Here is a 27,169-nt window from a genome sequence, read left to right as displayed (position 1 = left end):
ACTAAGAACGGGATCTGGGGAGTCAGGAGTCCAGTCATTCTCAGCTGTGCAGTGGGTTTGAAGCTTTTCTGGGCCACCTCCCTCCCCCCAAAAAGATCTGAACATTTAAAAACAGAAAGTGCATGGTAGTATAAGCACGGGCAAGTAAACCAGGTTAAGAAGGATGAGCCAGGGGCAGATTCATCACATCTGTGAGCCCTCAGTACATGGCGACAGGAGTCTCGTAGGTGAGCAGAGAGGGTGGGTCTTTGAGGAGCTGGAGGTGGCACAGTTGTCCAATGGTGAGAACTGACTCATCCCAGTCCGTATACAAAGTGGGTGGATAGATGTGTGTCCAGAAAGCAGGCCTCTCTCAAGACAGGATGGGAGAGTATAAACTTGGACAGAAAAGTAGGAAAGAATGTGTTCATCAAAAAGTGAGAAAAACAAAGCCAGATGTGGTAGCTCACACCTTTAATCCCAGGGAAGCAGAGGCAGGTGAATCTCTGTGAGTTCGAGCCACCCTGGTCTACAGAGCGAGTTCCAGAACAGCCAGGGCTCTGCAAAGAAACTCTGTCTTGAAAAGCCACAAATATCAATAATAATAATAATGAGAAAGAGAGGAGAACAAGTGAAAAGTGTGAAGTTATATTTCTTACGGATTCATGGCCAGAATGTGTAGTCTAAGAGGAAGGAAGGCAAACGAAAGGGAGACTTCTGTGTGCCAGTGTAAACGGCTAGTGAACGTGTGAGAACACGCTAAAGCCAGTTTGAACACGGTGAACATGTGAGAACACGCTAAAGCCAGTGTGAACACGGTGAACGTGTGAGAACACGCTAAAGCCAGTGTGAACACGGTGAACGTGTGAGAACACGCTAAAGCCAGTGTAAACATGGTGAACATGTGAGAACACGCTAAAGCCATTGTGAACACGGTGAGTTGGTTGTACAACTCCCAAATGAGCTGGTGGGAATAGATGATGTTACAGCCATGTTGAGAGCCCGTTTTGGAATCTCAGTTTTGCACCAGGAAGTGGAGAAGGCTGTGGCTCAGAACCAGAGCCTCTTACATATTAGAGAGGCTTCTTAACGCTAAGTAAAGCCAGGAGCCCAGAAGCGTCTCACATTCTTTGTGACCAAGCCTTTTTATTCTGTTACATGCCGTGAAGAAATTCCTGGGCCGTGTGTACCGGGGTATATGTATAAAAGTATTCATAGCTATATAATATAGTATAGACATATAGTGGAATAATATTCTAATTTTAAAAAGAAAGTAAATGACATAGAAACCTTGAAGACATTAAGTGAAATAAAGCGACACAAAAGGACAAATACAGTATACCCATTTATATGTCCTCTGCTCTCGGTGTTTCCTTTTATTTGATCTTCTCATTCATGTTCTCTGTAGGCTGTGTTTGTAGGTAGAAATGTAATGAGCTAATTTTAAATGTTCCTTTCCAGTCTTTCTGCAGCAATTTTTGTTACAGAGCATCTAAGTTTTTTGAAACACAAATTCCGAAAACTCCAGTATGGGTTCGAGAGGAAGAGAGGTAATTGAATGTTTTTGTCTTGTTTGCTCCAGTGGTCGGGTAACCTTCCTGCTTTTGACGCTGGTGGAGAGCAGGCTGAGTCTCAGCAGAGGGTCACCATTCACACTGCTTAGCCCTGGGAAGCGGCTGTATCTTAAGCATAGTTACTAAGGATTTTTAAATGGGAAACCTTACCTGCAAGTGTTTTTCTCTAATGTTGTAATTTTGATCACAGAACTGGAGCTCGCATTCTGGCCCTTGCTTTGCCCAGGGTGAATCCTGCTCCTGTAACAATCCTGGATTAAAATAATGACTTTTTTCAGAAGACACTGGCTCTTGGGAATCTGGCTGAACTCACTTTACTGCTAAGAAACCAGGCTTTGTTACAATGACCGCAGTACCCTGAGCTTTAAAAAAGCCAATAGAAAAGGACCTTTTTGCTAAAAAGTTTGAAGGCTTTTGCTTCAGGAAATAATTAAACACTTGCAGTATTTTACTGATGCAGAACTTAAAGAAATTTATTAGTAAAAGCAACAGTTGTTATCATTATCCATCTAAACTGTATAGAAACTCCAGACAAATACTCGGTGACATTAGTATCCTCCTAGATGACGTGTGTTTGAAGAGATGGCACAAGCCCTGTTGTTTGGACAGACAGGGAAGAAGGATGCTAAGTAAATACAACGACTCAGATGTAAAGAGATGCAATTGATGTGAGAGTTTTGCTTTAAGACAAACAGACGAAACCTTAAGTTCTGTCCCTGAGAAAGGTGGAAGGTTACCTCTCTAGACTCTGTTAGTTCCTTGGCAGCAGTGGCAACCTTTGGTGGCATGTTCCTCTATAATCCCTTCCTGTGCAAAGCCTGCCTGTCACCATGCGGCCTTAAACCGAAGGTCATAAAGACAAAATCGGTTATTTCATCACTATGTAGCTTTCTTGTTAGAGACGAAAGGCACCATCGTCCAAGGTAAATGGGCACCCGCACTCTTCATCTCGCCACTGCCTTGCTCTTGACCTTGTCTCTCTAGAACTGCTGCCCAACACCGGCAGCACTCCTCTCCCTCTGAATAACACCAGTTGGCTTAAGTTATCTTTGTCTTTTATTTCCAAAGACATATACTCTCTGCTTGTTAAATTCAGCCCTCTGTCACATCCTTATACCTACTTCAAAACCATTTACCAAGCCAGACATGACTGTACATGCCTGGAATCCCCAAATTCTGAGGAGGCAGGATGACCCAGAGCTAAGGTCCTCCTTATCTACATAGTAAACCCCAGGCCAGCCTGGCCCACATGAGACCCTGTGGGAAGGAAGGAAGGGAAGAGAAGGCATTTACCAAACAAGTTTTCTTACTAGCTGTTTTCCTCTGACTCGGTAACTCTTCGCTGACCTTTTCCTAAGTCTCATCCTCTCTCTTCAGAATGTCTACTTTTCCTCGTGACCTGAAGCCTTGATCTATGTCACTTTTGGTTATTGAACTTCATCCTGTTTATATAACCTTTCTTACATTTAGTGGAGGAAAAAAGATGAAAATAGCCCTTTATTCCCCTAATCTAGACAAATGCCCTTAATTTCCAGAGTATTCACTGTACACTTAGTGCCTGACAAGACATACACACATGGCAAGGCACATACATGCTCATGGCAAGGCACATACATGCTCATGGCCAGACACATACATGCTCATGGCAAGGCACATACATGCTCATGGCAAGATACATACATGCTCATGGCAAGGCAATACATGCACATGCATATTCATATGTATCATAAATCTCAGCCTTGAATTTAATGGTAATTAAGATAACAGAATAAATACGTGATTGAAATTTAATAACTTTGCTGAGTATGTACGATATAAATTTTGTGACATCACCTAATGACAAACTGTAAACAGAAGAGAAAAGCTCAAGGGAGTAGGTTGGGGATTTGACATTGGCTGCCTACAGGGACCCTCTCTTGGCCAGTGTTCCACTTTCCATCTTTTCAGTTACCAGCATTAACTATAATCTAAAAATATTAGATGGACGATTCCAGAAATACTTCATAAATTCTTAATTAAAAATCATTCTGAATAGCACAGTAAAGATCTCACACGGCATGCATGGTTCATCCCTTTTCCCATGATATCACTGTAGAGTGTATGTCAGGCCATGTCACACCACATTCCTCCTTGCCCTTGGCATGTATGACTCATCCCTTTTCCCAGTGTGATCACACTGTATGGTGTATATGTCAGGCCTCCTGGGTTAGAGGGCGCTACTGTATGCCTGGGGAAAAACAGATCACAATGGGAAGAAGAGCCAGGTAGAGTCTGGTGCATTTTCAGGTGCTGGGGAGGGTCAGATGTCTGTAGTGTCCTCACTCCTGGGGTTGAGCCTGGGGCCTTTCACATGCTAATCAAGAGCCCAACAAATATACCCAGTACACAGGTCTTTTGAGCAGACCTTGCTCTGGTATTGGTCTACAAGATGAATTGAAAAAGAAAGATTCTCAAAAGCCTAAAAGATCCGTAGAGTCAGTCCAGTTCCTTTCAGAAATGGAGCCTATCCCATGAGCGTCTGAAGTCAGGCTCCTCCCCGCTGTGCTCCGCTGACTGGTGGGCATTAGTGACTGCTCCCTCTAACCCTTGTCTAACGCTTGTCTGTAGTACAGCCACACCCTAGTTTCTCACGCTAGAAGCTTCACTGTGAGTTTAATCTCTGAACTCTTGGGCCTGTGGCTGTGTTGTAGTTTAACAAATCCACTAGAGGTCACTGTTGTCACTGAGAATGGTTTTTCAGTGTGTTCCTGCATTTTAGAACAGCTGTCCTTATTGTTTAATGCAGAGATTTTTTATTTTAAGTAATAAATGTAAATTTTACTATAGCAATTTGATGGTAAATTTAAAATACAAGTTTTAAATCCATTCAAGTAATTAATATCTTATGCAATTATAAACTTTTTAATTAATGCATCTTGCATTATAGTCTAATACATGCATATGCCTTTAAGAATAGTCATTAAATGTCTCGTTTTTTTCTACCACTTTTATGACCTGCCGATTACCTGTGTGGTTTGTCACCCGCAGTTTGAAGAGCTCTGTTTTGTTCACTCTGGTTTGGGCTTTTCGTAGTCTTAGTACCACACAGCCATCTTTAAGCACTAGACCACTGTTCCTCCCCTGTGGAAGCAGAAGTCTGCGTCTGTGTTCGTCCGTTCTGATGTTCGGTCAGAATGAAACTGGACAGACTTGAGCTGCCTGGTCACAGGCGCGGTCTGATAGGCGTTTAGACGAACCAGCTTGCTGTTCTTTGTAAAGAGGAAGGCTGAGAGAAGATTGGGTCAAAGTTTAGATGAGAAGGAAAGCCGGGATATTTTAGAATGTGTTTGAGCCCTGGCACGTCAGGGAAACAGAATAATAAATCTGACCCAATTCAGTCTCTCGTACATCGCTGAGTACTAGGGTGAATTTGTTATATAATCCCTAACTTTGTGCCTCAATACGTTTACCACTTCTCTGATCGATGTGTTAGAGTTAGGAAGTCATTAATTATAGTGAAAAAATATCTAAAATTAAAACGCATCCTGAAGTCCTGGGGAACAGTGCTTCTCGCAGGCATGTCCCCGTAGTCTGCCCGAGGCGAACCACAAGGTCGTGCTGTGTTCATCTGCGTGATGTCCCACAGTGTGACTGAGGAATTGCTCACCCAGCTCGTGCTCAGAAACAGACCACATACAGTTCTGATGCCGAAACAGTGCGCTTCTACATAGTCTGCACTTGAATTTATAAATCCTGTATGGTTTTATACAAGTAGAGTTTGGCAGAGCTTGGGGCAGGACTTTCTAGAATTATGAGTTAAAATCTAAAAAGGAAGGGCAAGTGTTGAACAGCTGATTTTGTCTTTAAATATCACATCTGAGTGAATGGTTAATGCTGACAGAGCTAAACGTATCATGTGGCCTAGAGCTGGGGATTTTTACATATCAGTTCTCAGCAATAAACATGTGTAATCTGAGGAGAGGAAGCCAAAAACCTCTGCAGAGCAACCTTTATAACCTCTCCCTGAGCAGCCACCTCTGCTCAGAGATCAGAAAAACACTTTCTGAAAAGATTTCACTGTGTCTGGGGAGCTTTGAGGCCCCCACAGGGAGGACAGTTGGCAACCAGCTGTGTGTACATACACTTTGCAAGTAATGCACGCGCACACACACACACGACACACACACACACGTGTGTGTGTATGAACATATCTTTTCACAGGGGTCACATATCACATATCCTTCATACCAGTTATTTACATTATGGCTTATAACAGTGGAAAAATTACAGTTATCAAGTAGCAGTGAAAATAATTTTATGGTGGGGGTCACCACAGCGTGAGGAACTGCACCGAAGGGTCGCAACATTAGGAAGGCTGAGAACCATGGCACTAGAGCCAGGTGCAGTGACATACACCTGTGAGTCTAAGGTGTCGGCAGAGGGATTAGGAATTGAAGGTCATTCTTCACTACTGTGAGTTTGAGGCTAAATCATGTCTCAAGAAAAAAAATGAAAATAGTCACCTAGATTGACTTTAATGAAAAAAGGATAAATTATTTTTAAAATTTTTATTCTCTCATACATTACATCCCAACTGCAGGTCAACCCTCCCCCACCTCCTCTCAGCCCCTCCCCCACCTCCTCTCTCCTCCAGATCCACTTCTCCTTCATTTCCCTTTAAAAAAAAAAAAAAAAGAGCAGCCTCCCAGAGAAATCAACCAAACACAGCATAAGTAGTTACCATAAGTCTAGATCCAAGACGAGGCAGCCCAGTAGGGGAAAAGGGTCCCAAGAGCAGGCAAAAGAGTCAGAGACATCCCCCACTCCCGCTCTTAGGAGCCCCACAAAACATCAAGCTCAGACACATACAGGGTCTGTAATAGTCACTTCAGCCCTGTGATCCCCTCGGAACCCTGTTTAGTTGACTCTGTAGGCTGTGTTCTCCTGGTGTTCTCCACCCCTCTGGCTCCCACCATCTCTCCTCCCTCTCTTGTGCAGGGTTTGCCTGGCTCTGCCTAGTATTTGGCTGTGGGTCTCTGCATCAGTTCCAGTGGTTGCTGGATGCTGCTTCTCTGATGAGTTGGGCTGGACATCGATCTATGAGTATAGCAGAGTATCATTAGGAATCATTTCATTGACTTTTTTCCCCCAGTCCTGTTTGTTCTATCCTGGGTCTGTGGGCTGTCCAGCCTCTGGTTCTGGCTCTTCAGCAGTGTCAGGGGTGAGTTCCTTCTCAGGGCTTCGGTCTCAAGTGGGACCAGTTCCAGTCATTAGTTGGCCACTGGCACAGGACCTGTGCCAACATTACCTCAGCGTATCTTGCAGGCAGCCCCACTGCTGGAAACTTTGCCTGGTTATGGAAGATGGCCAGTTCAGTCTCATGACTACAAGACTTCTCTAGGGTCACTCTCGTAGAGTCGAGGGAGTTTCCACTGCGCTGGGTTTCTATATCAGCGCCCTCCATGCCCCAGATTCCACTCATCTCTCCAGTACTCTCTCCCACCTGCCCCAGTCTACCTGCAGTATTTATCCCCTCCGAGGGAGGTCTGTGTGTCCTCTCTTGAGCCCTCCTTGTTACGTAGCTTCTCTGGGTCTGTGGATTGTAGCGTAATTATCCTCTATTTAACAGCTAATGTCCATATATAAGTGAGTACATACCATGCTTTTCTTTATAGGTCTGGGTTACCTCACTCAGGATGATTTTTTTCTCGCTCCACCCATTTGCCTGCACATTTCATGATGTCACTGTTTTTAACATCTGAGCAGTACTCCACTGTGTAAAGGAACCACATTTTCTTTAGTTCTTCCGTTGAGGACCATCTGGCTGACTTCCCCGGTTCTGACTGCTATGAGTAAACCTGCAGGGAACATGATTGAGCTGGTGTGCCTGAGGTGGATGCAGTGCCCAGGTCTGGGCCCAGGAGTGGAAAGCTGCATCTTGGTAGATTGAGTCCCAGTTTTCTGAGAAACCGTCATAGTGATTTCCATAGTGGCTGTACAAGTTTGCACTCCCACCAGCAATGGAGCAGTGTTTCCTTTGTTCCAGCATGAGCTGTTGCTTGTGTTTTTGATCTCAGCCATTCTAACAGGTGTAAGATTGAATCTCAGAGTCGTTTTGCTTTACATTTCCCTGATGGCTAAGGAGGTTGAACAAAAGTGCTTCTGAGCCATTTGAGATTCCTCTGCTGAGAATTCTGTTTAGATCTGTACCCCATTTTTTAATTTAATTATTTGAATTGTTGATATCCAGTTTTTTGAGTTCTTTATATTATATATTAGTACTTTGTTGACTATAGAATTGGTGAAAATCTTTTCCCATTCTGTAGGCTGCTGTTTTGTCCTATTGATGATGTCCTTTGCCTAGCAGAAGCTTTTCAGTTTCTTGGGGTCCCATTTATTGATGTTCTTAGTGCCTGTGTTATTGGTGTTCTGTGCAGGAAGTTGCCTCCAGTGCCAGTGCATTCAAGGCTATTAGTGTGTCTAGTTTTATTTGACCCATTTGGACTTGAGTTTTGTGCAGGGTGATAGATACAGATCTATTTGCATTCTTCTACATGCTGACTGACATCCAGTTAAACCAGCACCATTTGTTGAAGATGCTTTCTTTTTTTCCAATTGTATATTTCTGGCTTCTTTATCAAAAAAAAAAAAAAAAAATCAGGTTCCCATGGCTGTGTGGATTTACTTCTGGGTCCTCAATTCTATTTCATTGATCACCTGTCCTTTTTTGCCAATACCATGTGATTTTTATTGCTATTCCCCTGCAGTAAAGTTTGAAATCAGGGATGATGATACCTCTGAATGTTTTTTATTGTACATGATTGTTTCAGCTATTCTGGTGTTTTTGTTTTCTCACGTGAAGATGAGAATTAGCCCTTCATGATCTGTAAAGAATTGTGTTGGAATTTTGATAGGGCTTGCATTATCTGTAGATTGCTTTTGGTATGATGGCCATTTTCGCTATGTTAATCCTATCAATCCATGAGCATGGGAGATCCTTCCATCTTCTGATATGAGTTGTGGGCTGGGATATGGTACTGAGGAGAGAGGGAGCTGTTGGGTAGTCTGGGCAGGCTCTGAGGAAGTGTTGGCGGTCTATAGGGTGGGCTTAGCATGGGTACTAGGTGCCAGCATGGCCTTTCTAGATAAAAAATTTATAATCATTTTGAAAACATGTCTTAAGTAGTTACTAGTTTTGTGTTTTCTAATTGAGCTTCCAGAACTATCACCAGGGCAACATAAATTATGAAGAAAATACTTAGCATGAAGAGAAATAGAGATTTTTAACATGCACAAAGAATTTTAACTTCATCTAAGAAAGGAGAGAAAAGGCAGTGTATCCTGTCTCATTCTCTGTAAAGGTGCACACAACAAAAATAAACATCTTGTTGGTCGTAGTGTGGGACCATTACTCATTTCAGAGGTTAGGGATCAACAAAGGCACTGAAGTCACTTAAAATACTACCTGGTAAACCCAGCGTGGTGGTGCATGCCTACAATCCCAGCTTGAGGCCAGCCTGGTTTACAGAGATAGTTCCAGGACAGCCAGAGCTATTACACAAAGAAACCCTATCTTGAAAAACCAAACCAAACCAAAAAACAATCTCCTAGTAACAAGGTTGACTGAGTCTGTAAAGTCAGACGGAACAGAAGCAAGGACAGTAAAATTTGTAAAACACAGTCAAGAGGAACAAACCAACTTTCCCTCAGGTATTTTTTGGGGCGAGGCAGGGGTCTTGTTGTTGTCTTCCTGACACTAGAGCCGCCTGCCCTGAAAGGAGCTGAATTTGAAGTAAGACCTAAATTCTAATCTCGACTGACTGTCAGCTCTGTGATCCAAGGTTCCCCTTACCTGTGAAAACAGCTGGCAGTTGGAGGATCATTTGAAATAGTATGTGAACCATAGAGCCAGTCTGTAACAGTGACAGACTACAGCCGTGAACCGTGGAGCCGGTCTGTAACGGTGACAGACTACAGCCGTGAACCGTGGAGCCAGTCTGTAACGGTGATGGAGCCAGTCTGTAACGGTGACAGACTACAGCCGTGAACCGTAGAGCCGGTCTGTAATGGTGACAGACTACAGTCGTGAACCGTGGAGCCAGTCTGTAATGGTGACAGACTACAGCCACAGCAGTGGTGACAGCTGAGCTGCAGTAGAAATGCACTGAACAGCACACAGAACACCTATTAAAGGATGACCTCGTGTTCTGCGCATCCGACTGTGCCGTCCCTTCATGATTCACCGCTACCCTTTAAGCCCAAGGCCTGGCATTTCTAAATGGTTCCACCTCCAAGCTGAATCATCAGCCCCTTTACCACAATTTCAAAAACCTGTTGTGGTTAGTGTTAACTCTCAGCTTAGGAGAATCTAGAATCACCTGGGAGGGGGCTTCTCCGCATGCCCTCTTGGGGGCGGGGATTAGTTTACCTTACTAGAGGTGGTGAGACCCACCCACTGTGAACCGCACCTGCACCTTCCCTGTTGGGATGATGGAGAAGGCAAGCTGTACATCTGCAGCAGGCATCCATCACTCTCTGCTTCCCACCAGACACAGTGGCGCTAGCTGACTGGAGCTTGCCTCTTTGACCTCCCTACAGTGATGCCTGGAACCATGGGCCAAAATGTTGGTACTTACTGCTATCAGAAGCAGAGATTTTATTTCTTTAAAACAGACACCGCCAGGTGAGCCTGTGGTACCAGCTGCTGAAGAGGCTAGGGCAGGAGATCAGTTGAGTCTTGAACTTAAAGACCGGTGTGATTAACATAGTGTAATCCCATTTCAAAAAAATAAATCTACAAAATGAAATTCAAACTAGCTTAAATTGTATTGATGATATAAAATGTTTCAGTTAGATTGTCCCTTGATTCAGCAGCATTTGGACCCCTGCTGCCGTCAGGGTTGTGAGCTAGAGTTTCCTTTCTGACCACAGCTTTGATGTTGTCTGCAGCCCTTAGCCGGCTGCGACCTCCTCCTGACCCTTCTGGGCTGACAGACTCCACATTCGGCGGCTACAGCCTTACCCTGGAAGATGATTCCAAATTCTTTCTTGTTTAACTTTCTGCCCTTTCCACCTCCCAAGGTCCAGTCATTTTTCCCCCTGTACTTGGATTGCTGGACATTACTGAGAAAGTTTTTAAGACCAATAACATTTTGGGTTTTGGTTGTCTGGGGTTGTTAAACTACATATTTTAGGGACCGTGGAACTTAAGCATGTAGTAATAGATCCAAGATGCTTGGCTTGTGTGAAAGGGCTGGGGTTGGAATGCAGGTGGTGAGGAGGCCTGCTGGCTCGCATCTGGAATACTAGCATTTGAGAGGCTGAGGCAGGAGAAGGGTAGAATTAAGGCTAGCTGAACTTTGTAATGGTTCCAGACCAGCCTGAAACGTAGTGAAACTCAAAAACAGATAGATACTTAAATACGTACACACCTAAAACCCTCCCGCCCGTGTCCACCTGGCACCAAAGCCGTGTCTCCGGCACTCCATGGGCCTCATCACAACCGCCCCTCGTTTTCCCGTTTGTGTTATCCAATCCACTCAGGTCTTTCTACTTACTTTCAACGTCCATCCTGCCTCCAACCTCCAGTGTGTTTTAACCCACTGTGCTTGAACACGTGGGCATGTTGGCCTCCCTGTCAGCATTGGTTTCTTCCTGTGCTTTCGGTTCTCTCTTCACTGCAAATGCAATGGTCTGCTCTTTGTTATAATTTTTCTTTCTTTCTCCCTGCCTGCCTCTATGGTCCCTCTACTTTAAAAAAAAAAGAACAATAAAAGAAATGGTTGCCACCAAAATAGTTTCACAATCCTCCCCGTGCACCCTTGTTTGGGACTTTAGTCCTAAATGGTGCCTTAGTGTCTCTCTGGTGTGCTCTGGGCCTTAGTGTTTCTGTTTGCTTCACCTGTCTTCTTGGCGTTTAAAAGGTGCTCGTTCTTATCAGGTCTGGAAGGAGCTCAGTAGTGCAGCGTCTGCCCAGTGTGCCCACGCCCTAGTTCAAGCTCGCACTACAAAATTCTCTGGAAAAGGCATCTTTTTAGTCAATTCAGAGGTGCTATGGATTTTTTCTGTCCTCATGGATTTGCTGACTGTCTTGTCCGTCTTTGTATTTGCCTTCTTTTTTCTTTGAAGCTGGCCTTGAACTTGCTGGGTCACCAAAGGTGACCTTGAACTTTTGTTCTATGATGAGACACTCTGGGGAGACACAATACACACATCTACTCACCCCCAGTTAGGGCACCCATGACAGACCAAAATACTCATGATGGTCAAATGTGATTTCTGACAGTATGTACCAAATTGTTCATGAAATTAAGTTTAACTTACTTGATTTGTACAGGGACTGGAAGGGTGGCTTAGTGGGGAAGAGCACTTAGCTGCTCTCACAGAGGAGCGGTTCCCAACAACTACACGGCAGCTCACAGCTGTCTGTAACTCCACCTCTAACTTTCCTGACACCCTCTTCTGCCTTCTCCAGGCACTGCACACACAGGTTGCACCAACACTCAGGTCTGGTATGGTGGCACCGTTAATCCCTGCTGTGGGATATAGAGTAAGACCCCCCCCCAAAAAAAAAAACATAGTACAGCAATATGATTGCTATCTCAGAAGTTAGGTTGATTGGATAAGAATTGCAACATAGTCTCTGCCTTCAAGGAGCTGGTGGATTAGTGTAACTTAAACATTTTGTAACAGTTCTGACAATAAGAAACAAAGTAATTGACTACCCAGATCTGACAGTGTTGGGGATTTAGAGACAAGAGTGGTCCGCTTATACCGGGTGCATGGAATTTGACCTTAATTCTGCAAATGACTTTTAGGTAAAAAACAAAACACTGGATCTAGATCTTTTTGCATGTATTTTTAGTAGTGTGCCCTTTAATTTTTTTCTTAAAGAAAAATCTTCATTCACATTACTTCATCAATTATATTTCCTATGCAGTATGGTTACAGTAAACCCTTGACTGTGTTTGATGTGTTACCTTCAGTCTCCTCTCTCTGGTTTGTTCTAGGCCCCCCGACTTCCAGCTGCTGAAGGAAGGACAAAGGTTCGTTCCCATCAGCTTGGCCGTCCTGAGTGGCCAGGTGGCATGAGCTCCTGGACTTCCTGTGCTGCTGTGGTACAAAGAACGCATGACGTGTTCAGGGTCTCCTTTTGTGAGGGAAAGATGATTTGTTTGATCTGTCTGATTTATTACCCAGCTGTCCCCCTGAGGACGTCTAATTGAACCTGTTGAAACAGACACAAATACAGCCTCCATCTTAGATACAGTCCTTTTGTTGGTGAGGTGGTGCGCATTGTATTTGAGAAAGGGTTTTAGATCTTACAGGATTTTAAGATATTAATGTGTTGCTTAGTTATTTGAAGGAATATCTAGAGCTTCAGTATAAACGCAGGTTGTAGGTTTGTTTTTCCTAACCCCACCACAAAGCTCGTAGTGTGGTTTGCTCAGCAGCAGCCATCGCTCAGAACAGATCCTCCCAGCTCTCAGTTAAACGTCCCTGGTTCTCAATCACAGGTATTCAGCACAGAGAAGGGACTCTTGTTTATTGGCGGACACCTTTATGGTTTTAACCTAGTGTAAGGTGGACACCGTAAAACCTCAAGAGAAATAACAAGACATAAACTACCAGTTTTATTCTAACTTTTTTTTGATTTGTTTCATTTTTCTGGTATTTATATGTTTGCCCAGGAAGGTCAGGAGAAGAGGGCATTGGATTCCCTAGAACTGAAGTTCTGGGCAGTTGTGAGCCACCTGTGGGTCCTGGGTCTCGAACCCAGGTCCAGCACAAGTGGTCTTAACTGCTGAGGCATCTTCTCAGCCGGAGGTCTTGTTTCCTGAAGTTACGCTTGCTTTCTTCTCACCCAGCAGTCACTTGCCTGGCGGTGCCAGTTAGAGATGCTGGGAGTTTTGGCCATCTTTCTGATCCCCAGTAGGACCTCGCTTTCAGCTCCTTGCCTCCTTCCCCACACTGTGCCCGAGCTTCTCCCCAACACGTGCTCACCCACAGGAGAGCCCCTACGTGTGCGTGAGCACAGCCTCTTGCGCACTCTTGTTTTGCTCCGCGTGGACTGCAGGGCTCCTGTTTGTCATCACTCCTTCGGAATTCCCAATCCTATTTCAGTTGACTCTGAAAAGTGAAAGATAGAATCTTTCATTGAATGTTGATGTACCAACTTCATTTTCTGTTTTGACCTTTGTGTTTTTTATTCCATGGAACTTTCTGTATAATGGTCAGCTAGAGCTAGAAAATATTCTGTTTTTTCAAGCAAAAACCAAAATCATTGAACAATATAGTGTCCTTAAAATGTTACAGTGTTTGTCTGCTGCGCTGCTTTTAAGAATTGTAAAATAGGGCTGGGTGGTGGTGGCGGCGGCGGCAGCAGCGCACACCTTTAATCTCAGCACTGAGGGAGGCAGAGGCAGGCGGATCTCTGTGATTCAAGGTCAGCCTGGTCTACAGAGTGAGTTCTAGAATAGTTAGGGCTACACAGAGAAACCCCATCTTGAAAAACAAACAAAAGAATTGTAAAATGGTTAGCGACAGACAAAGGAAACCTGGAAAAGAATTGTATCAAAGATGTATTAGGTTTGGAGAAATTACAGCCTTCTGGAGTCTATGTGCGAGAATATAAGTAAGGCTGTGTCTAAGGGATGGGAATTCCAGACTGTAACTGGGAATGCTTGTCTTCCCGTTGTAACTGGTTTTGCTTGTCTTTCCCTGTACAGTGGCCGCTCTGGAGAAGTCGTCCAGTTCTTCAGTGATGCCGTCACAGCAGCGGACATTGATGGTCCTGGTGCCCGTGAGGCCCAGAGTGAAGCCACAGCTCCCAGCGCTTGGTGTGATCACACCACAGACGATGAGCAAGACTTCGTCTCTTCGCTTCTCCCCGGACACGGACCAAGGGCAGCCAACACGAGGCCGCAGCCGCACAGAGACAGCAGCATAAGGAAGAAGAAAGCTGGTCAGAAAGTGGCCTCCAGGCACAGAGAGCAGGCAGTGGCCGATGTCACTGAGCAGCTGGGTAACTGCAGATTGGGTGGTCAGGAGAAAATGGCTGCCCGTGAGCTTCCTTCCGAGAGAGAAAATACGCAGGTTTCCTCACCTGGCCCGTCAGCTTCTGACAGCAGACGCACTGTGTCAGAAGTCACTCTGGTAGGGATAAGCAAGGAGAGTGCTGAGCATTTCAGGGTCAAATTTGCCAAGTCTAACCAAGGGTCTGGGTCAGCCTCTGGCCCAGGGCAGGGTCCTGAGGTCGCAAAGACAAGCTTACTTCGAGTTCTGAAGGAAACCTTGACTGAGTGGAAGACCGAAGAAACGTTGAAGTTTTTGTATGGCCCAGATCTTGCCTCCGTGTGCCTGAAACCGCCTTCAGCCCCCGTAGCCGATGAAGAACTCGATGAAGATGACCTAAGTTGTGACCCTGCTAGTTGTGGTCCTGCCTTGAGCCAACCCCAGAACAACTTAGACAAGACACTACCCTTTAGAGGCTCAGACACGGCCACGAAGCCACTGCCAAGTTACGAGAGCTTGAAAAAAGAAACAGAAATGCTGAATCTGAGGGTCAGGGAGTTCTACAGAGGACGCTATGTTTTAAATGAGGAAACTACCAAGTCGCAGGACCCAGGAGAGGTATGTCTTCTGATGGATATTTGTAGGCAGCTCACATTCGGAGAACTCAGCAAAGCAAATCTGGGCGTATGGCTCATGCTCTTTGTCGTAGGGTAGATTGATTGCTTAGGTAGTCAGATGCTCTCCGAGGTACTGTTCGGTTAGCGTGTCCGTGTGAAATGTTACAGACATGACTGGGGAGCTGGCTCATGGGAGAAGGTGCTCGCTCCTCAAGCCTCAGGAGCTGAGTTCAGACCCTGGCACTCATGACTCTAGGCACAGTGGTGTGCATCTGCTACCCACTGCCAGGCAAGCGAAGGGACGGAGGCAGGGGGACTCCAGGTGCCCTGTCACCAGTCTAGAAGGAACATCTCCACATTCAGTGAGAGGCTCTCTAGAAGCTAAGGTGGGAACCGTGATAGAGTAAGACATGCAGCATTGACCTCTGGCCTCCACGTGCCCGTGAACACACACAGGTGTATAAAACACACCTCACAAGCACACAGACGGAATGCCGCAGATGAGAATGCTGTGTGAAGGACTCACTGGGAAGTAGTGGATAGAGTTCCACTCGGCCGTCTGCTAGCTTCTTAAAACTCAGTTCTTTGTGTCTCTGCTCCATAAATGGGACTTTGCATAGCTTCCACTGGCATTTGTCCAGAGTGTGTGACATAGCAGCTGTGTACAAAGTCGTCCTCCATGGAGGCTGAGTGTAGGAAGGACCTTGTAAGGTGTGTTCACATGTGCTATCTGGGACGTCACAGAGCGTGGAGACGAGTGGATAACAGTCAGGTGTCAGTGATTTTGTCCTAAGATTGAAAACATGCTTGGAGATTTGGGGAGGGAAGGTAGAAATAGAATAATATAGAAATTTCTCCGATCTTTACAGACTTGTGCCAAATCCTTCCCTATACTTGCAATCACAGTATCAATACAAGACAGCATCCAAAACTTACATTAAGCTCGGAGGAACTCTGTGTCCTCCAGAGACTGCATAGACGCTACCATTGCTGCAGTTTTGCACTGAGAAGCCTAACGAAGGAAAAATCAGTGTCCGAAGTCTGGCTCCATTGCGGAACATTTTACAGCGTTTTCATTGGCATTGAGCAGCAAGTGTACAGATGGTTAATGTTTACAGTGAGCACCCTATGACATCGCTACCCAGACCAGGAAGTGCTTCCTTATGAGGAAACTAGATGCCATTAGTGTCTGCTCCCGTCACTGCCTCTTCAGAATTACTGTCCAGTAAGAGATTACTTTTGCCAGATTTGAACAGTCTATATTCTTTGCTGTCCAGTTTGTTTCCTAGGATACTGTTTGGTTTGTTTTTTATGTGTTTGTGCTATTGTGTGTCCCTGTAGCTCATTCTTTGATTGCCGAGGAGTATGCCCATTATATAAGTAGTGTAGTCCCTGAGTCCCCAGGGCTGTGTCCCATGAGCTGTGTGTCTCTTCACCTTGAACAGGGACCAGCAAATCCAAGGAAAGTCCATCCAGGTCTGGCTTTGAAAGACCGAGCATGCTAGGACCACTGAGAGGCTGGGCAGCCACGGCTACATCGAAAGTCCATCCACACTGGGTGATTGCTGCGGCTGCTCCTGGCGCTAGCACCAAGGCCCCATGCCGCTAGGAGGCCAGAGGGAATAGTGGCTGGAATCTCTGGTATAGGCCTCCTAGGAGGGAATGTCAGAGGCCCAGTGGCCCTGACGCTAGCCCCGCCATGCACTTCATGATGGGCACTGGTTATGAAGTCACCTGGGAGCACTTGTCTGCTGTCCACTGTCCGGCGAGTGCTTCCCAATGGTGTGTTGCTCAGTTCTGGAGCGTCCATTGGCTCTTTGTATAGTTCCAATTGTCTGCTAGAATTTTCAGCTGTCATTTTCCCTTGAAGATGATAACTTTATGTAGCTTATACAATATATCTCTTAACAGTAATATAATTTCATTATCTGAATCCCTGAGAGTTTGGCTTCAATGGACTAATGCTCCTGGTTTTTATTGTCTTATTTTATTAGATATCAAACATTTTATATTAAAATATTGCAAAATGAGCTTAGTGATACATGCCTGTAATCTCAGTGTTTGGAAGGCTAAGGCAGGAGGATCATGAGTTTGAGCCAGTCTGATGCACACAGGACCCAACCTGAGATACAGGATATTGTTATCCTCTAGGATGAATCTGTTCGATTCTCTTAAGATTTCTTCAGCCCCACATCACCATCACCTGATCGGGAGTTGAGCGACTTGGTGACGGCAACAGCCCTTAGGAGCCAGTCTTTCTCCTCTTCTGCCTTACTCCTAGAGTGTGCGCCTTCCACGTCTTGACCTCCATTTGGAGAGTATTACCCATAACCCTCCTTGTTTGGCATCCCTGATCTGTCATTTCTGTTAGAAAAACTCTGCTCAGGTGTTTGTTAGAGAAAACAAATCACCTGTTCCAGGGTCAGTCTGCACTCTCCTGAGCTGCCCTCTCCAGGGGCTCAACCCCAGTTCTTCACTACCTCGCTAGTTCTGCGATGCATTCAGACACGAAGTGGGTCTACACGAAGTAGGGTTTCTCATTCCTAGTTCATTTGAATGATCTTTTCTGAAAACACAACTTTCCCACAAGTTCTAGCAATTGTTGATGTTAATCCTTAGGTGTACATTTATTATGTACATTTTTTATTATTTAGCATTTTACGGAGGAGACAAGAGGGTGGATGGGCCAGGCGGGTTCATCAACCTGACAGTGACTCGGCTGATGCTCAGGTTTAAACGTTTTAGTTCTTACGTCTGTTTCTGTAGTAGAAGAGTCAGCGTTTATGCTTCATGTTACTGCTCTACTCATAGAAAGAAAACAATACCTGGTTATCTTTCTGTTTGTTTTGTTTAAGAATGGGTTTCAGCGAGATACCAGCTTCCCACTGATTGATTCAAGCTCCCAGAACCAGATTAGAAGACGGATTGTTCTTGAAAAATTGAGCAAAGTGTAAGTATGGATGTGTCATTCTGGCTTGGAAAGAGATTTAAATGAACTGAATGTTTTCATGAGTTTATAATTTTTTTAAAGATGATGTGAAAAACTTCCATGAGTTTCCTCACTTGAAAATTTCCATTTTAAGATTGTGTCTTTCTAGATATTTTTTGGTACTAAATTCTTTTTGTAGATGACACAGGACATCATAAAGGGTTTGGAAATTGAGACTGTAGAGTAGAAAGATGAAATACCCCACTTCTTCCTAAGCCAGCAGAGAGTGAGAGCTGTTGCAGCCAACCTAGGAACCTCAGGTCCGTGGTGAGCAGTCAGTGTGCTATGTGTTGCCCCAGCCCTGCTGCGCGCTGCCACAGCCCCTCCGCTGCGCGCTGCCACAGCCTGATTGCCCCAGCCAGTCCGCATATTCATAGGCTCCCTTCACACTCAAGAACATGAGTTCAGTCAGTTCAACCTGCACTTTGGCTTGAAGCATCCTGTGAAGGAAAGGATTGTTCTTAAATTAGCCCAGTCACAGATAACACTTAAAAGCTGCTCTTGCTTTTGTTTTTTAAAACAAAAAAGTAGCCAGGCAGTGGCGACACCCTCATTTAATCCCAGCACTCGGGCCGGGAGGTGGTGGCGCACGCCTTTAATCCCAGCACTTGGGAGGCAGAGGCAGGTGGATCTCTTTGAGCTTGAGCCTAGCCTGGTCTCTGTGAGTTCGAGACCAGCCTAGTCTACAAGAGTTAGTTCCAGGACAGGCTCTAAAACCACAGAGAAACCCTGTCTCGAAAAACAAAACAAAAAGAAAAAAAAATCCCAGCACTCGGGAGGCAGAGGCAGGTGGATCTCTTTGAGCTTGAGCCTAGCCTGGTCTAGAGTGAGTTCCAGGACAGGCTCCAAAAACTACAGAGAAACCATGCACCAAAAAATATAAGTAAATAAATCAGTGACTCAGACAATCAATCAAAGAGTTTCCAGGTCTTTTTTCCAGAGGTAGAAGGTCCACCTTGGACTTTTAAACCTACATTTTCTTCTTGTAGCAAGAAAACATGGCCTGTTTCAACCACTGTTTAAGGAGTTGTATACAGAGAAGTCTCACTTTTCTAGTATTTTGAAAAGAGGAAAAACATTTTCTGAAAGCATAATATTTTTGAGCAGCCAAGATATAAAACACTACTGGTAATATAAGGGGAAGTACAGCTATCTTACTTTAAGATAATATCTCTAAGCTACACCCGAAATCCTTTCTGATTAGTATTGGGATCTTTAGTTGGCCGGTTTGTTGGCTTGGTTCGTGGTATTTTGGAAGCAGTCTCACTATCATTGGCCTGAAACTCACTATGTATAAACCAGGAAACCATCTAACTCACAGAGATCTACTTATCTCTGTCTCTGCCCCAAGTGTTGGGATTGAGGGAGTGCCGCCATGCCTGATGTGACATTGTATCTTGATTTGGTTCAATCTAAAAATATTGACCACGGCCGGGCGGTGGTGGTGCACGCCTTTAATCCCAGCACTCGGAAGGCAGAGGCAGGCGGATCTCTGTGAGTTCGAGGCCAGCCTGGTCTACAAGAGCTAGTTCCAAGACAGGAACCAAAAGCTATGGAGAAACCCTGTCTCGGAAAAAAAAAACTGACAAAAATATTGACCACGAAGAAGAACTACTGTTAAGTTTACATTTTGAATAAATGTTTAAGTTAATATAGATTGAGCGTGTCCATATGTTAGGCTTTGCATGTATGTCTTATTCTGCCTTGTGTCTCATGTGTATGTACAGAATCTGTGTCTGTGTTCATATCCATGCAGGTTCATATATGTGAGGCCAGAAACCAACCTTGAATATTATTGAACCATTAACTTTGTTTCTTGAGCTAGGATCTCAGTGGGACCTGCGGCTTACTGACCAGGCCACAGTAGCTGGGCGCTGAGCCCAATGAGAGACCTGTCTCCTCCCAAGGTCCTCATGCTTGTATGGGAAACATGTTACTTGCTGAGCAGTCTCCCCAGCCCTGTTGTTTTGTTTTTTTAAAAAAACTAATCTTTATTTTGTCCGTTTGTGAAGTAATTCATTATCTCACCACCTATCTGATACAATGCAAGACAATATCACACCTAGCTTTGGTTATGCGTGTTTTAAATGCTGGGATGGGTTATCATTTTAGATTCATAGGTAGAAGATGTGGATTTCACTGGAAGTAATTTTCTAGATGTTTTAGCGGAAGTGATTGATGGTTGAGCATCGGGATATGTGAAAGAGGAGGCAGAAGATTGGGAGAAGGACTTTGAATGCCATTTTTCTGGGCTGACCTTCATCTCCCCGTCAAAGTTGAGAACCGAACTCAGGGCTTGCTACGCAAGCGTTCTACCCAACCCTTCCCCTTTTAACACCAGAAAGAGTAAGTGATTAGGTAGAGTGATGTTATTGTGGTTGTATATTTAAAAAAAAAAAAAAAAAACACAAAAAAAAACAACAAAAAAAACCCTTTATATTTAGAAACATGAGTGAAAATTAAGGTCCAATGACATCATGTTAGAATCTGCCTTAAAGTGCTTCTGCGGTAGAGCAAGGGACAGAAAAATGAAGCAACCCTAACAGAATATTAAATGTTGGATCTGAGCCAGGGGTCCTGCACTCCTGTGACCCTAGCACTTGGGAAGTGGAAGCAGCAGGATGAGGGGTTAAGGGCTGTCTTTAACTACATAGAAAGTTTGAGAGCAAGTGAGGCTACATCTCCATATGCTATACGTGGTGTGTGTGTTCCTTTGCTTTCCTGTTATAATAAAAAAAACTCTAGAAGGAATTAAATATATTTTGTGTATAATAAGCATTGTGTACTTTTATTTCAAATGTGTGGTATATGCATTTTTCACCTAATATCATTTTACATTTTCAAAAGCAATCTGTGCTATTTTAAAGGTTTTTTTTAAGGGAGTTACTAAATGTATCATATAAATCACCTACTGATATGTTTATCTCCAAGTTTTCACTAAAATGTGTCTACAGCCATCTTCTCGTGTTTGTTGGAATAGTGTTTATGTGATTATTCAGAGGGTAATTAATGCTTTAGTAGTAAAACCGTGGAGCTAAAGGTGAGGACAGGTTGGTACAGGGGGTGGTGTTCAGGCATCTATACTGGCCTGCCCTTGGGGTCCTTAGCTGCAGAGTGGGTTTGCATGTCAGGGCTTTGCACGCTTTAGCGCAGACACGCACGCAGCTGGAGTTAGGATAATGCTCCTTTGACATCTCATTGGTCAGTGTAGCTTAACCCTTGCTTCTACCTGTGTTGCTAGTGGCCAGGAAACCCCAGAGGCAGGATTGCCCACCGAGATGTGTTCTAGCTTTATTTAATGTATAATTATTTGTTTTTTCGTTTCAGATTGCCTGGACTTTTGGGTCCTCTTCAGATTACAATAGGCGATATTTACTCGGAACTTAAAAGCCTTGTTCAGACTTTCAGGTTAGTGTGAATGTTGTAATTTTCCTTCTCTGTTATTTTAGCTGTATTGGCTCCAGCACAGTTCATGGGGAGGCTAAGGCAGGAGGGTCTGTACTTTGCCTTTGTGGGCCCACATCTGCCCCGGAGGAGCACTCGGTGCTGTTCTCTCCTCCTCTGGACAGTACTTGTGATTCCTGTTGAACACAGCTCCTTATTGGCTCAATTTTGACCAATTTTTCTCTGGCTAGCTTGTTGTAAACTGTATTTAGGAAGAAGACTTACAGGATGGGGAGATGCTGCTGTCAGAGTGCTGGCCTTGGAAGCACAGTGACCTGAGTTCACTGCTGTCTTAGTTACGGCTTCTATTGCTGGGAAGAGTCCCACAGGCAACTCTTATAAAGGAAAACATTTAATTGGGGCTGACTCACAGTTCAGAGGTTTAGTCCGTATTGTTATGGCGGTCAACATGGCGGCATACAGGCAGATACGGTGCTGGAGAGGTAGTGAGATCTTGACCTGCAGGCAGCAGAAGGAGATTATCTAAGACCTCAAAGCCACCTCCACAGTGACATACTTCCTTTAACAAGGCCACACCTCCTAATGGTGTCATTCCCTGTGGTCCAAGCCTTCAAACACATTGATTCTATGAAGGTCATTCCTATTCAAACCACAAGTCCCCAAAAGCCAAATATTTTAAAAAACGAAAAGGCTAGCGTAGTTGTGTGTGTGAGTAATCTCTGCACTGAGGAGGTGGAGACAGGCCCTGTGGCTGCCGGCAGCCGGCCATGGTAGTTGGCAAGTTCTCGGCCAGAGGGAGACCCTGCCTTAGAGATGGCGGGTGACACCTGAAACATGACCCTACACATGTGCACACACACAGAAGGAAAGTTGTCTCTGGACACAAAGCAACTCGCAGCAAATTTAGTGAAACCGTAAGTGTGCCCCAGATGAGCATCTCTGCGGTGAGCCTGTGGGTGCACGAGACAGGCTGATCCTCAGGGAGGCTCACCTGCGAGCACCCAATGAGGGTAGTGCGTGATTTACTGGATCGTGGGGGACGCTTGGAGCACTGAGAGCTACAGAAAGGGAATAGGGATTTTCTCCGTGGAAAGAGGAGCAGTTGAGAGTTTCCTGATTGATAAAAACATGTACATGAGGACAGTCTCCCTGGGTTGGCCATATGTGAATGTCTAAAAATAAACCTGAATAATATGATTTTTCTAATTACTGATGGTTATGATTGTCATTGTCTCAGAGACAATACAACTTAAAGATCATTGATCACAAAACTTCAGGGATGCGAGAATGGTCTATAGATTGGCACAGACCTTTTGAATAAATGCTTTGTGAAAAAGAGCGTCCAGGCCAAATATCACACAACTCAGGGGTGTTATTTTATTTTATTTTATTGTATCCCTGTTCATGATGGAAACATACCCTTTGCATCTTATGTCTCTAATAGAACCATACATCCAAGAGGGGAAACAGAACTGTGTAGGGGTGGTGAGTTTGGATATAAGTCCGTGGTGTGTGAACACTGGGATTGAGGATTTCTTCTGGCCTCTCAGGGAGTGTCTTAGTAACAGTCTCGCTGGTTCCTAAGGATTTGCCCTGCATGTCCCTCAGGCAGTGGGCGTCTCATCGCTGTTCTGAGCAAACTGATGATGTCACTTGAGAAGAGCTCTAGGAACATGTCCTCTCAGGGGACCTTGTAGCGCGCCCAGTGTGAATGAGGCACTGGGTTCCAACTTGAACACTACCAAACACCGCTTTTCCCTCTGCGTCTAAGGTTGGCATTTCAGTTAAATAATGGAACGTGGTGCCTTAGTCACACTGTGCTGTCGGACAGGCAGCATTTCTCACTCCTGCGGGGCTACTGATGTCATTCAGATTGTAGTTTCAAAGTAACTGTAGGGTCGCTCTGTAACTACTGTACATCCATGGAAACGTGGGTGTTTGGTGTTGGAAACCACTGCTGGTCTCTGGAAGCGGCACTGGTAATAATGTCTGGCTGATGTCAACCCATGAAGTCAGTTTTCATCACATGCCGGGCTTTACCAAGTTACCTAATTTCTGAAAGCAATGGTACTGCCATTTCACGGTTGCAGGTAAGAAGTAAAACAGCCTCTCCCAGCTCATAACCAGCCATTCGGTTTTGATCTCAAGCCTCTCGGCAGAGGGAAGGTCATGGATCATAAAGGGCAGGGCCAACGGGTTTTATGACGGTCTGTCCATGGTTCCAACAACAGCCCTTATTTGCTTTAGGTCAGTGACCACAGCACTTGATTTTCTGGCCCTTTACTTCAGAATTAGACAGTGAAACTTGTTTTAGGGGTGGAGGTGTAGCTCAGGGCTATAGCGCCTATCTAGTGTATTCAAAGCCGTGGGTTCAATCCCCTCGCCAAGAAATTAGCACCATGGGGTCGTCGGTGCCATATTGGGGTCCGCACTGCCGCGTCTGGCTCCTCACTGCTATGTCTGCATTGCTGGCTCAGGGTCCTCACTGCCGGGTTGGGGTCCTCGCCCTCTCTATTCTACCTTTGTACCGTATCTTAAATGTTGTGATATGTGTCTATTTTCCATAAACATGAATTGGTTCTCAGCAAATCTTAACAAAGGCAGAGGAACAAGGGAACTTAATTTAGTTGCGCTTGAGGGACTAATGCGGTGATGTCATACTGTGTCTGATTGATTCACTAGATGGAGCTAGACTGTGAGCTCCATAATGGAACTTGAGTCAGGCCAGGTCTGTTCTCAGGTGGTGTTTCCCTCCATTTGCCTTGCGTTTTTTCTTTATTCACCTCTTCCTGTAGCTTAACTCTTCCCCAGGCAGATACTTTACTCAACAATCTCTGTCTATTCTATGTTTAGACCCTGAACAGGCATTCAGATGCATAAGCCCGTGCGTTCTATCGTGGGCTCAGAGTTTGCTAAGAGTAGATCCTGTTACCGCTATGCACACACAAACCTGAGGAAAGGGCCACAGAGGTAGTTCTGCAAGCTATCTCAGGAACACCCTCATGAAGAACTGATAGTAAAGCTGAGATATAGATAGATGTCTGCCTTGTAGACTGGGCTGTGGTTCCGTGGTGGAGTGTGTGGCTGGCGTGCCTGGGGCCCAGGTCTGACCTCTAAGAGCACACGAAAAGCCCTCAAGTCATTTGACTTGTATTGCGGCTTCCATTCCCTGAACTGGCAGCTTTCCTGGTGTCCAGTCTGAGTCGGTCTGGTTTCCTCACACACAGATCGAAGGAGCAGCTGGGGTATACTTGAGGGCTTCCAAAGGTATTCGGTTTAGAACCAGTAAAGAGGCCGGCAGGATTACTGAGGGTGATTTGGTACAGAATCTACCATTAACTTCTTTACCCATCACCTGAGCTAGCAGGACGAGAGACACGTGGTTCTTCACCTAGCAAACAGGCTGCAGGCATGCGGAGCCTTTGAGTTGTCCACATGCTGTACAAATTTACCTTGTCACGTTCTCATCCCTGTTTTGCATCCAGATCCTTCCAATTTCTTTTTCCCTTATTCACGTAAGACTTCAGAATCATCCCGGTTAGTAGGGGTGGTGGTAAATGTGAGGCCGTCAAAGTGAAACCTGGCTGGTCCGGAGGTGGCTGCTGTCAGAAAAAGAAGCAGTGTACAATAGTTTTGTTTTTGCTTTCTCTGCTTTTACAGATGCTTGAAATTTAATACCATCTGTGAAAAACAAGCCCCAACGTAAACATTATTTTGGTAGAATTCTGTAGAATTCTGCTTCCAAGACAAACTTGATGTGGAGTAAGTTATTTTTAATAGTCTTCCCTCTAAAGCCTGTGGGTCGGAGTCTTAGAGGAAACTCTAAGTTTCCTCCCTGCCTTCAAGGAAATGTCAGGGGCTCCCAGGGAGAAAGTGTGACTCTGTAGTCTGATTCCTTCTGTGAAGATGCCCTGTTGCTGGCAGTGGAGCGTGGAGAGATCCTCTCAGTGAACACTGACAGTGGGAAAAGGTGACACAGCCCACCTTGGGTCACAGAGCAGGTGGAGTGGTGCACAGCTCTCTACGCAGGCACCAAAGGCTCTCAGCTCTGCACGCCAGAATCACCTAGGGGGCTTTTAAACTATCCTACTGTCTGAGCAGAACCCTAACTAATCGGAGGACTGGTCTCTCACAGCACAGAAAGACTCCAATCGAGCTGGTCAAGATGCTTGTCTGAGCAGCTACGAATTAAAATCCTATTCTATTCTTCCTTTAAAATCCTCTTTAAATTTTATCTGTGATGAATCAAGACTTTTTTCTAAACGTATATAAATTTAAATTAACATGTGCTTAATACCCAGGGCCAGAAGAGGGCATTGGTCCCCTGGAACTGGAGTTACAGATGGTTGTGGATCAGCAAGTAGAACTTTTACGAAAGCAAGTAGAACTTTTCTGGTCTGCTAGTGTAATAGAAATACTGCGAGCTAAAAGCAGGATTTCTGGTGGTTTGAATGAGAATGACCCACTGGCTCATATGTTAGAGTATTGGTGTCTAGTTGGTGGAACTGTTTAGGAAGAATTAGGAGGTGTGGCCTTGCTGAAGGAGGTGTGTCACTGGGGTAGGCTCAGGCTGTTCTCGGTTGACTCCCTCTCTCCCCACTTGGGGATCAGATGTCGCTCTCAGCTCTCAGCTACTGCTCCAGTGCCGTGGGTGCCTGCTGCCTGCTCGCTGCCATGGTGTCCATGGCCTTGCCCTCTGAACTTGTCAATAGGAAACATGGCAATAGGAAAGTGACTAAGGCAGCTCTCACTGTGCTTCCCTGGTGCCTGGGGCAATGTTATAAATTACACACGTGCTACGTTTGCTTTTCCTGAATGACAGAGGAACTCATGAAATTGTAACTGTATGTTAACTGAGAGGTTTAACAACAAAAACCAGAATTTTAGACCTGATGGTGCACGTCTTGATCCAAGTACTCAGAGGCAGAGGCAGTAGCCTGCTACTCTATGTAAGCTCCAGGCTAGCTCAGGGCTGCATAGTGAGACCCATCCAAAGGAGTAGCTGTATCACACTGTTCTCGCCATTTCAGCTCTTCGTGGTTATGCGCTGAGTTGAGTTCCATGTTATTTCGTAAAGGACGACAGTGAACAGAAAAGCCCATATCTCATGGACCTTCATCCTGCCTGAGGGCCGTATGCATGTCCTGGTGTAATGTATTAGTGTGTAGCCGTACATTCTTCTCAGTTTCCAGTATGTGAGAAAGTTTCCATCTTAGTTCATGGGAGGGGGCAGCAGTGAGAGGCGCATCCGAGTAAGGTCAGGAGCTGTTACTGTATGGAATCATCCGACAGAGCTCAGCAGGTAGGAGGACTTGCTGCGCCGGCCTCTGAACATGATTCTGATCCCTGAAACCCACACAGAGCTGGAAGAAGTGAACCAGCTCCAGGGAGTTGTACTCTGACCGCTATATGTGCACTGTGGCACACACTCAACACACACTAAAAAATAAAAAATTAAGAAACCTGGAAATGGAGCTGGGTTGTTGGCTCAGTGTTAGGAGCACCCTTCTGGAGGCCTGAGTTCAATTCTTAATGCCCGTGTGGTGCCCCACAACTATCTGTAGCTCCGGTTCCTGGTGATCTGACGCCCCCTTCTTGCCTCTGTGGGCACT

General features: G+C 45.1%; 1 protein-coding gene across 2 annotated transcripts in view; it reads left to right on the top strand.

Moving 5' to 3' along the window:
• The window catches only part of Rpap2 (RNA polymerase II associated protein 2), a 61,621-nt gene that overhangs the window by 4,991 nt on the left and 29,461 nt on the right, over positions 1–27,169 (top strand). For both annotated transcript variants that reach the window (XM_057772024.1, XM_057772025.1), the window contains exons 6-10: positions 1,441–1,529; positions 12,542–12,577; positions 14,261–15,164; positions 18,019–18,113; positions 21,480–21,560. In XM_057772024.1, coding sequence (XP_057628007.1) covers positions 1,441–1,529; positions 12,542–12,577; positions 14,261–15,164; positions 18,019–18,113; positions 21,480–21,560 — 1,205 coding nt within the window. The remainder of the gene's footprint in view (positions 1–1,440; positions 1,530–12,541; positions 12,578–14,260; positions 15,165–18,018; positions 18,114–21,479; positions 21,561–27,169) is intronic.

This window comes from Chionomys nivalis, chromosome 6 (assembly GCF_950005125.1).
Source record: "Chionomys nivalis chromosome 6, mChiNiv1.1, whole genome shotgun sequence".
Classification (NCBI taxonomy): Eukaryota; Metazoa; Chordata; class Mammalia; order Rodentia; family Cricetidae; genus Chionomys; species Chionomys nivalis.
This window is presented reverse-complemented; position numbering and strand designations above follow the sequence as displayed.